Consider the following 12,077-nt stretch of genomic DNA (forward strand, 5'->3'; position numbering starts at 1 on the left):
GCTGTTTTTCTAGAACACTTAACTTATGTGCACAAATATAGAACATATATAAGCATCTTTGTTAATTTCCTTTGTTTTTTAAACTCTTTAAGCATAAAATATCATCTAAATTAATCTAAAAACAAACTCAAAATTAATAAAAACTAAACTAAACTTTAGAAATACCTTTGTGACTGGCAGTTCCTTGGATTTAGACTCAAAGAGGTGCTCCAGTTTGGAAGTGTCCACCTTAATGGGTTCCAGTTTCGACCACAGGAATTCTTTACAGCGTTTGTTATTTTTACACTGCCACTCAAATGGCCGTACCTCGTTCCAAAACAGACGGATGGTTTTCTTCTTCTTCATGAATGCTGGCTGACCCCTAGAAACCTGGGGTGACCCTGAACCCTGAGGAGTGCTGAACAGTGGAGGAGGAGCCAATAAATTACCAGAGGGTGGAGGTGGACATCCAAACAGAGGGGGAGGTGGTGGAGGAGGCAAACCCAAAAAGGAAGGTGGAGGTGGGGGAGGGGGAATTAGGGAGTCCCCAGGACCCATATCAATGTCCAACACATCTACATCATCCTCATCCCCCAAGTCTGTAAAATCCATGTCTTTGATTTTAAGTTCTCTAGGATTAGCCATGAGCTGATCCCAAATGTAATCAGATTCCTTCTTGGGCTGTGCCGGTGTTTTCTCAGGGACCTTTTCATCGAGCTCACCCTCAGGCAATACTGTCCCCTTGGCCAGCTCAACATTGTTGAATTTTTCTGCAAAGGCTTTCACGCTGCCTTGATTATCCAGATTTCCAATCTCCATCTTTTTGACACTTTCATCTTTGGCCTGCTTGCTGGCCTGCAGGATAGAGATCCTATTGGCTAGGCTGGTGATTGACTCATCACTTTCCTCCGTCTCCTTCTTTTCCTCCTCCTTCTCCTCCAGCTCTTTCTCCTCTTCATCCTTGGGCTTCTTGTTATGGGCATACAACATATCCAGCATGAACCGTTTGTTGTTGAGAATGTTGCTGCTCTGCTCATTCACACCAGCATCTTGAATAGTTTGTGACCACGTACCTGTAATCACACACACACACACACACAATGAATGGAAAAGCAACAGGGTGTCAGGAATCCTAAAAATGGCATTAGAAATGTCTTTGGTGATACATGTACAATTATAGTATGAAACCGGATAAAGGACCTGTCTATACAAAGACTGAAGGTGCAGCAAGCTGGGTTGTGAATCTATCTCACGCTGACTGTCCATAGGGACACTGCCAATGTGCACTAACTGTTTAGTAGTGTGCTTTGATCTACACCACTTTCAAACGGCAGCAGTTCATAGTGCACTAGGGAACTTCTAGTGCGCATCAGCAGATTCTACACAGACTGACAGTGCGCAGCAGATTAGTGCAGGGAAGATTGAAACCACAGGTTGCTGTGAACTAAATATTCAGGTAGACAAATGCAAAGTTTCAGGGAATATTTGGAAACAATATGCAATCAATAGCACAGATCTACAGCCTGATTCTGCAAGTTGGTGAGTGTTTCTCTGAGAAGTGCATAGCAGCCATTCAGGCAGTGGGAGCTGAAGGTGCTCAGAACATCTCAGGAGGTACTCAGTGACTCTAAGAACACAGACCAAACTGCTTTTTGGAGGTGGTCTTTTAATTTTATATAGAAAAAACAATTGGTTACATGTTGATAATTGCTCACTGTGGAGTTCTGGCCCACATTATTTTACTGGATACCTAAATGGTCAGATTCTTTGACAGTCTATCAGTCCAAAGGCCACACAAGACTGTTTGACACCTGTATCCATTTCCAGTGTCTCTGCTTTCTGCTCTGGGCTAGGCTGAGAAGTGGGAGGATTAAAACATGGTCAGAAGGGCTGCTCCTGTGGTATTCTTGACATGGCTGGAAACAGGTGCTAGTCTAAGAAAGAGTGTTGTTTTTCCAGTCTGAAGCCAACAGAATTTGGATATCCACCCACCCCACCCCTCTCCACCGCAACTACCACTGGCTACGGGAGGGCAGCTTTAAACTCTGGCTGCGCTTAGCACAACTCCTGGGTACTTTGGCCACGTTCACCAGGGTGACCTCTGGGGTCTCTGGCAGAGTGAATTGTGCACACAGAGTAAAATTTTCAAAAGCACCTAAATAACTTAAGAGCCTACGTCACATTTTCAAAAATGACTAATGCACTTAGGCTCCCAAGTCATTTGGGTGTTTTTTAAATTTTTTTCTGCTGACCATAATTACTGACCTGCATTTAAACTACAATCAAATTGAAATGTAGTGGCCTCTGCCCACCTCTCAGCAAGATATAACGATACATATTGTATACTGGGGTACAGAAGTTGCAAAATTAACTAGTGCATGAGACGTCATAAATAATTAAAACCAAACGACAATAAAACCATCAAAATAAATGATCAAAGTAGATTGTAGGAGGCATTTTTTCCTGACGTTCAGTACCTCTTAACATCTTCACCAACCAGTGTGGGACACAATGTAGAAAGTATGTCCAAAATATGAGAGATCTTTTTTCAAAGGGCATTAAATGAGACTGGTCTTATTTCTCCTTCAGTATATTTTGCAATTAAAAATGGATTATGAAAATAGTTCTTCAATACTTACCATGATTTCGGTTTTGATTCTTTCCCTTCCTTACACATTTAATCAAATTTTTTTTAATTTAACTTTTAAAACTAAATGTTAGTTTATTTTTGATTACTGCCTTCCTTCTCCTCTTTCCTGGTGTGTGTGTGTGTGTGTATGTAGCAGAGTGGTTACCCCATTGCTGCCCGGAAGGGCTTAAAACAGTCAGGGAGAGGGCTGTGGCAGGGAAAAGCTAGGCTGATTGGGGAAGTAGCCACAGCTGGGCTATGCCCCAATCAGGCCCTGCTGGTCTCTATAAAAGGCTGTGAACCAGAGGCCCCGAAGAAGTCTCTCTGTTTTCAGAGAGAGAAGGGCCTGGCTGCAGGGATCTAGAGACAGGGTACCTGAGTGGAGCAGGGCTGGGGAAAGGCTGAGGAGCTGGGGAGCTCCAGCCTGGAAAGCCCCAGGCTGCGGCCTAGCAGAAGGCCAAGGGGTACTGGGGGTTGCAGAGGGCAGCCCAGGTGTAGGCCAAGGCAGCAGGTCCAAACCCAACCTTGCCAGTGATGAGTAGACTGATACTGCAGTCTGCCCCAGGGTGTGGGGCTAGATGATGACTGGCAGTAGCTTTATACTGAGGTGAGGTGGGGATAGTGGTTGGGGGTTCCCCAGGGAGGGGAGACCCTAAGACTGAGGGGTTACTACCAGCATCCAGAGAACAGGGCACCGGGTCCAGGAGGGACACAGGGGCCAAGTGACGAGTGGGACACTGGCCTGCAGAGGGCGCTTCTGGGTCGAAGAGCTAATTCCCAGAGATGACCAGCAGGAGGCGCCGCAGGGGTGAGTCCCACAATGCTAATATATATATATATATATATATATATATATATATATATATATAGTTCTGTGGTTGCATTTTCTCTTGAGTTTATTTATTTTTGTTTCTCCTTTTACTCTACTCTTTTTCTTTGTCAGGATTTTCATGTTAGCAGTTATTAAATTTAATGTCTTTATCAGTTGACTTATTTTATTTCTATAACCTTAAGCCCCTTCCATCTGCTCTGGTAAGTCTCTTCCTTGGCAAGTTCAGTGGCCACATCAACACTATGGGCAAGAGACCCAAACCCCAAACTGGTCTAGCTGAATCATTTGTTAAAATTAAATTAAGTTAAAATGGGTTTAAAAATTCACTGTGCATCACAGAGCAGATTCCCAACCTTGGAATTCCAACCTGTGTTTCTAATGTTGAATAGTTTATGGCCCCATCCATACTAGCTCTTAACCACATTTGAAGCTGAACCCAACATTAAGAAAGATTCAGCTTACAGCAAATTATTTTTGTCCAGGATGCAGGCAGCCCCTGTCTTTCTTCCCCTTTTACTTTCCTGAACACTCAATCTCTTCCTTGCCTCATTTTCCCATTTGTGACAGATATGGCAATTTCCTGCAATATCTTTGGGAGATCTTAGTGTATTAAGTTTATATATCATTGTGGGCACGGACTTTACGTAATTCCCATTGTGGGGGAGGGTGACCACAGCTCTTTCAGGAACTAAGAACAGTGGGAGGAAATTAGGCAAATTCACTCAGAGAGTGAACTTCTCCAGAGAGCTACCACCAGCTGGAGAGGTTCACATATACTAGTTCAAACTGGATTCTCCAGAGGTCACCAGACAAGGAAAGGATTTTGTGGATAAAAAGCCTGATTTTAAACTGACTCAGAACTTTCTTTCTGATCCAGCAAAGAGACATGACTTCTGTCCAAGTTGGGCCCCAATCATTCCTGGGGAGGGTTTGAAGGACTTTGGCCTACAGAGGCCACATAAGACCGTTGGGTCAATCCTGGTAAGCTGTTAGGAAATTTTATTGTTCTTATATGTTATCTCTGTAATACTTTTACCTTAACAATAAATGTGCTTGCTCATAAAGGGCTGTGCTGTAACTTATAACTGCTGGTAATTATGCTGTTCATAAGGCTGTGGTGAAAAAGCAAAATGCAGATGCTGGCCTATTTAGGCAGTCTGGTTTACTGGGGATTACCACAGTGTAAGCAGGGAACTGTGCAGGAGGGAGAGAGATGCAGATTGGAGTCTAGAATGGGTACCTCAAGGGACCACAGAGGGAGGAATACAGGTGCAGTTGCCCTGAACTGTGACTTCACTCCCCTTTTCCTCAACATCCCATCTACAGGATTGCTCCCTTACCTCTTCTCTCTCAAGATTTGATACTAGATTTTTCTGAGGTTGCCTCCCTAGAAAATTTGATCTCCTCCAGACTCTCCTCTTCCCCTTCACTATGGATTTCACAAAGACCAATTCCCAACCAGATTCAATTGCCTAAAGACTTCAGAACTGTCCAAGATTTCCCAGGCTCCACTCTATACATGCTACAAAATTTGCCCCCCCCTCTAGATTCTCACCTTCTGTGTTTCCCTAGATTTGATTCCTTTCCAATTCTGCTCACTCAAAATTCTCCAACAGAGTTTGCATCCCCATTTTAGGCTCCCAAGATCTACCTCATTCTTCTCTAGCCAAATAAGATTATCTCTGCAAAGCCTCCTGCTCTTACTACTCCTGTAGATCTCCCTGCCCCCTCCCCCATGCATCCCCCGCACACTACTTCTCCTGGCTACCGCTTTGCAGTGCTCCCTAGGATGAGAAGGATTGGAAGAAGCATAGATCAGTGTGTTTGATGCTAAGGAAGGAGGAGTCAAAAACCAAACACTTCATTTCCTTGCCCCTGCTGTGTCTGGGCAGGCACAGCAATGTAATCCATGAATGACAGCTCCTTTCCTGGAATCTGAGAACTGTCTGAGAAAGCACAAAACCCTAGGAATGCAAAAATAATTCATGCAGACCGAGTACTCTGCATGATTTCTAGTTCTGCATTTGCTCCCTTACCAACTAAATTGCAAACTTTAGTAATTCACAACACCTTAGGTCTCTCAACCAACGAGCCTTTACTATACTGCTAAAGTTTATCAACTTTTAAAAGCCAGCATTTCATTAAGCTATAGTACAATACGACAATAGTACTGCAGAAGCTTATGAGAAATGGATTCAATGTGACAAGAAGTTAAAGTTCATCATGTTGGAAACAGCCAGGACTAAAATATGCTGTATGTGGAAAAAAATTTGTAACCCATTTGCTCCTCGTTTACATTTGGACTATGCAACAGTGTGATGAGAGCCATAGTCTGTTTCATAACCGGTACAGTTTTGCTGAACACCAGCTGAGTAATCTGCAATACTGACAGTTAGCAACATCTTGCCTGCATGAAGAGGAGGAAGCAGAGGATAGTCTCCATCCTCTGTGTTCAAAGCCTTTCATCATCTACTCTAAAATAGTCGCCTTACATTGGTGGAGAAAGGGGGTGAAGGGAAGAGAGAGAGTGAGCGTGAACTTTTATGATTTATTTCATGTGCTGGTCCCCTCACAATCCACTAAGCAATAGCACTGATGGTGTAAACAATGCCTCCATTCCACTTTTCATTATCTGCACTATAACACAATCTCTGTTGACCTGAAGGCAAGGGATCCAAATTTATGATAAGACTGTCCTTGAAACTGACTGTGCCCTTCTCAGGTGGAACTGCTGTCTCAAAGAGATAAGTTTGTTGGGACTAAATCCTCAACTCATCTTTTAGGTTTATATTTTTACACAGACATTTATCTATCCATCTTCTTCAAAGGTATAGTGGTATTCATGGAGCCATATACCAGCCTTGACCAGTGACATCAAAGAGAGTTCTGTGCACTGAAGAAAAGTTGATGACCCTTAAATAGTGAACAATAGTGAACCTGTAACATTTTAGTAACATATTCCTGTAACAAAGAGATGGGGTTTGCCACCACAGGCAATTTTTAAATCAATACTGCATTTTTAAAAAAAGATACGCACTAGTTAAAAAAGAATGACACCTCTACCCCGATATAACGCGACCCGATATAACATGAATTCGGATATAACGTGGTAAAGCAGCGCTCCGGAGGGGGGAGGGTGTGAGGCTGAGCACTCCGGCGGATCAAACCAAGTTCGATATAACACGGTTTCACCGATAACGCAGTAAGATTTTTTTGGCTCCGGAGGACAGCGTTATATCAGGGTAGAGGTGTATTTGCGGGAAGCCCTGTATTACACACAAAGTCTGTGTTACACTCAAAGTCAGACTAGATGATCACAGTGGTCCCTTCTGGCCCTAGAATCTATGGATAAAAATGCGAATGTCCGAAGGCTGGCAATTTAACCACCAAGACATGATCTCTGTGATTTCAAACAATTCCTATTTCATCAGGAAAGCGTGATTATATACTTCATATGATACGATACTTAATTTATTTTAACATCTAAAATGTTCCATTTAGAACAGTGCGCGTCACTACAGTGCCTCAATAAGATTTAGAGGCCATGTTAATTATATTATAGCTATTAATTCAAGAGTAAACAATTGTATAAGAATCAAATTACTAAGGGCCACAATCTGCCATTTAGTCACTGGCATGGGCTGCTGGCCACGTGGAGCTGGACCTCCCAAGAGGGAATTCTAGGTGGCACAACTCCTCCCCTAGCAGGCTGAGGCATAGGGTATGTGTGCAGGCGGTGACATCCTTTGAGTGTACCTGGTGATTCATCCAGCCATTACTGTTGGCTACTGTGGAAGTGTTTCCTTTAGGACAATGTTCTCCTTATGCCTTCTCCACCCAAACCATGGTCAGGCATTTCTAGCTCTACAGGACCAAGACAGGAATGATGGAAGAAAAGAAAGAAATGCAGCACCTGGAGAAGCACCTCACCTAATTTCCTATAGTATTAACATTATGGCTACCAGTAATGATAGTGAATAGCATGGAGACAGGCATTCGCAATCTCATGATAAACTATCTTAGGGCATCTCATACCATTGGAACATCCAACTGAATTCACTGAGCTTTGGATGCAGGTTAGTGGCAGGATCAGTCTCTAACTAGTTAGTAAACTAATTGTTGAAAGAAGAAAGTGGTCTTGATCAGAGGGAAATCTTATTTTACTAAGGCCAGATTCTTCTGCCGCTCTGCACACACAAACCCCATTGAAGTCAATGGAGTTCCACACACACAGAGCAGATATGGATTTGAACCATAAAGGAAGAAATACTAATGAAGGACAGGCTGAAAGGGTTCGTTAATTGATTAGCTTTACACCAAAGCACCTGATTTAATATGTTCTTTATGGGAACGCCTGCGTTTATTGAAAAAGCTTCACTTTACCAGTTTCATTGTCACTGGTTAACTTGTCCTCTCTTTCTTCCCTCTCTAAAGTGCTGCTTGCTGAGGATATGCTGGATGCAGAGCAGTTGTCTTTTTCATTCACTTCCTCATTCTGCCTCTCTTTTTCACTGAGTATTGCACTTTCTTCTGGCTCTCGCTCAGGACCTTGCTCCACCTCACTCTCTGGTCCCACCTCCGTAGCCTCTACTTCCTGTGGGGTGTCCGTTCCCTGCTCGGCCTCTGCCTCAGTTTCCTGTTCTGGTTTTGTCTCTGGCTCAGGTTCTGGTTCAGGTTCACTGGTACTCACTGGTGGAGAGAACAATGGAGAAAAAGATTCACTTAACAACAATTTCTCTTGGTCGTCTAGACTCACCCATCCAACTGAGCAAGATGTGAATTTACGAGTGATATATATTTTTTTTGTCTTGTCCATGGAGAGTCTAGCTTTATGAGCGAGAGACTGGTGATCATTGTGTGAAGACAGAACCAAACATGGGTGCAACTTGGCAAGTCTTGCTTGATTTATATTTGCTTACAATCTGAACCTAATCCATAATTTTTTACTTATAATTCATTGGAAGTTTGGTTATTGTGGTCACAGAAAGAGTTGAACCATCAGAAAACAGGCATCCAATCCATGTCTAGCAATGAAAGCTCAACACACAGACTGAGCTATAAGGAATGAGTTAAACAAAAAAGTAAAGTGGAGAGTGCCTTGTAGTTGAATCCTCTTTGGTTTCTGAAGGAATTTTTATGGTGACTTCTTTTTCACCTGATGTGGATGGCTTCAACAAAAAGATACAATTGTTAGTTTTATAAGCACGATAAATGGCACAGTCTGGAAATGACAGTGTCATACAAATTTGGTTAAAAGAAAGCATATGTTTTTCATGCATATTTACTTCAGAATAGCCACATCAAAACTGAACTGAGCTTCCAACTGCTTGGCATATGGCATAAATTTAGCTTCCAATTGGATGGCATATGGCATAAATTTAGCTTGTAATTGGTTGGCAGATGGCATACATTGTTGATGGTGCACTTGGTTTCCTCCTTCTTGTTTTATCACTGACACAGTGAAATCCAGTCATTCACCTTATAGTTTCAGCTAAACCAGCAGATTTTTACATGCAAGATGTTTTTTTTGTTATGCTGTGAAGACACTGGAAAGCATCCATACATATTCACATCAAGCAGCCCACAACTCTTGGCAAATTGAAATGGCCATGCAAAAGTAATGAAAATGTACATGCATTTAGGTCCACACAGTTTTTGCATTATCTCTGTATTAAATCTTGTGCAAGACGGTTGAACTACAATACCTTAATCATATCAGGTTTTCCCCCTTGTTGCTTACTTTTCATTTACAATATTGCAATATACACTTCAGGCCCTGTAGTGGTTTCTGGATTCAGCTACATATGACATGACATATTCTGAGAACTAAAGAGATTAGAATTCAATTGAGCCTTTGGGCGAAAGAGTGTAACAAAGAGGGACCTAAAATTTCAGTCCTCTAGAGCAGTGGTGGGCAACCTGCAGACTATGGGCCACATGTGGCCCGTTAGGGTAATCCGCTGGCGGGCCGCGAGACAGTTTGTTTACACTGACCGTCCGCAGGCACGGCTGCCCACAGCTCTCATTGGCTGAGAACGGCGAACCGTGGCCACTGGGAGCTGCAGGCGGCCGTGCCTGTATATGGTCAATGTAAACAAACTGTCTCGTGGCCCGCCAGTGGATTACCCTGATGGGCCGCAGGTTGCCCACCACTGCTCTAGAGAGAGAGAGAGAATAAATGGATTTAGACTTAGAAGGCATAAGCCCAAAATAGTGGAGGTAATGAGGATTCTTTACGTTTCTCTCATTCTCAGTGCAAAGGCATTTCACATCCTGAGACAAAAATCCAGCCATGTTTTCTAAGAATGCATGCTTGTACATTTTATTAAGCCTATCTTTATCTTTCTATGAAGCATACCTTTCCAAATCACATCACTAAACCAGATAGTGTTCAGTAAAGTCCTATTTCACACAGCCTACAAAGCATAATTTTTGACTTGTAAATGTTAATGCTAAGAGTGAAGTCCTGATCCCTTGAAGTCAATGGGGCCAGGATCTATCTAATCCTCTGCATCATATCTAAGGTGTCTCTCATCCATGGATTACCCAAGAGAAAATCAGCATTCTATACAGAGCAGATCTAACGATATTAATTGGGCAGACAATTTGAACCACAGAGAGCGTCTGTGAGCCATAGCTTCCAGAACATAGGGAAACCACTATCTCTTTTCAAGACAAGCCAGAAGTACAATACTGCTAAGATACAAACTTAAGTGTCCTTAAGAAGTCAGACTGTGTCACATAGCTGTCACATAACTAACATGATACTGAGATATTTGAGACCTATGAATTTGTCACATTGTAATGATCACAACATACAAAGACACGTCTGTCATCAGCTAACCTTTATACAATTGGCACATGAAACAGAACTTCCGATTTTTCTCTCCAAAAGAGTTGTTCTCTGATGACTGAAAAGAACAGCTTCTCTAAAAAGAAGGGAATGGTTGAACACGTGGCCAGATCTGACATTATTTATGATACCCTGGTCAAGAGATTACATCAGAGATTTTAGTTTAACAGGGGAAAGAACTGGGAATATCTGATAAATGTTTAGGAGCAGAAAAAACTAAACAGCAAATAGCTTAGAGGTGGTTTTACATTTTCTATGCATTTGGAATAGTTCCTATGTAATAGATAGAAGTGGTACATTAACACAAGCCAATATATAACTAAGTGTAAATAGCAATATAGTATCTTGGAGTATGTTATTTATCTCTTTCCTAGTTCAGGGAGTGCCTAATATTCTGCCATTTCTGGCGCTATAGTACACAGAAAAGCACTTCCAGAACAAAAGACCGAAGTGCTGTTACTCAACCACTTTGCTGGTGTCTCTCTAGCTTTTGAGATAGTGTCAAATGATCCAAGATATACCAAAACAACATAAGTAATATAAATCCACCAAAACCTCTGCCAGTGAAACTCAAAAATACTAAATATTCAACACGCACTACAGAGAGAATAAAAATATTGAGCTCACCATACATCTGTCTCTTGCATTTGCACTATATGATAAATGTAATGGTCATGTTGCTATTGGAGAGAACATATGCTGACGTGATAAACTCCATTCTCAGCACATGTCTATTTGGTTACCTATGTGAAATGAATTGTTGGTTTCAGTCCAGCATCTACTGGATCAGTTTTCACACAAGAAAAGCTACCACGACAATTGGCAACCTTGCTGGCAGACACAGCATAGAGACAAAGACTAAGACCTTATCTACAGAAGCGATGTAAGTCAATCGAAGTTACTCTAGTAAAGATACATAACTTAAGTTGACGTAATTTACATTGACTTAACGTGGTGTTGACGGGAGACACTCTATGGTCAACATAGCTTCTGCCTCTTGTTGAAGTGGATTCATTAAGTCAATGGCAGAGCGCTCTCCCATCAACTTATTGTGTCTTCACCGAATCTGCTAAATTGATGCCCCCCACTGCATTGATCGCAGCCACACTGATTTAGCCCATAGTGAAGACAAGCCCCAAAAGATTAACCATCCTCTGATCCCTATAAGTGAGCCCTCCAGATATGTGTTGAAGCATTGTGGAGGGCCAAGGCAAGGAAGCACGCATTGCCACACTAGTAGCATTGCATTTAAAATTATGCTTCTGACATGAGGGATTTGGTTAAAAGAGGAAAGACTTTGATTTAAATTTGGGCTAATGGAAGCAAAGTAGGTTTTCCTGAAGTATTGGAAGGGCAAAATCATTGTCGTCATCATCATCATCATGCCTCTGGTGTTTAGGGCAGTGACAAAGCTCCTCCTCTCCTGTCTGTTTCTTTCAATGGTTCCCCAGCTGTGCCCCAGGTTTTTCAGCTCGGCTTCCATAGGTCTACGCCATGTTGTTTTCGGGCAGCCTTGTTTTCGCTTGCTACTCTGGTGATGGAATCAGTTTCTATCCGAAGCACATGACTGATCCATGTCCAACGCCTCCTGGCACTGATGATGCTGAGATCCTTTTGGCTGCACTGTGTCAATAGATCTCAATAAATCACTGTGAGTGGAGTGCTTATCATGTTTTTATCTCAAATTCATTTTGTGTGTGTGTGTGTGTGTGTGTGTGTGTGCAGTTCTTGTTAAGATTGAGTTGAGTTTACTAGTGGTTATGGAATGGTTATAACTTCCCTTT

At 42.3% G+C, this 12,077-nt stretch overlaps 1 protein-coding gene across 12 annotated transcripts in view; it reads right to left on the reverse strand.

The window, feature by feature from the left end:
• Positions 1-12,077, reverse strand: part of FHOD3 (formin homology 2 domain containing 3) — a 655,003-nt gene that overhangs the window by 106,727 nt on the left and 536,199 nt on the right. For 11 of the 12 annotated variants that reach the window (XM_054018872.1, XM_054018870.1, XM_054018871.1 and 8 more), the window contains 2 exons: positions 7,824-8,129; positions 166-1,052 (listed from right to left, as the gene is read on the reverse strand). In XM_054018872.1, coding sequence (XP_053874847.1) covers positions 166-1,052; positions 7,824-8,129 — 1,193 coding nt within the window. The remainder of the gene's footprint in view (positions 1-165; positions 1,053-7,823; positions 8,130-12,077) is intronic. The other variant, XM_054018866.1, reaches the window with a different exon arrangement.

The sequence above is a fragment of the Malaclemys terrapin genome, chromosome 2 (genome assembly GCF_027887155.1).
Source record: "Malaclemys terrapin pileata isolate rMalTer1 chromosome 2, rMalTer1.hap1, whole genome shotgun sequence".
NCBI classification, from domain to species: domain Eukaryota; kingdom Metazoa; phylum Chordata; order Testudines; family Emydidae; genus Malaclemys; species Malaclemys terrapin.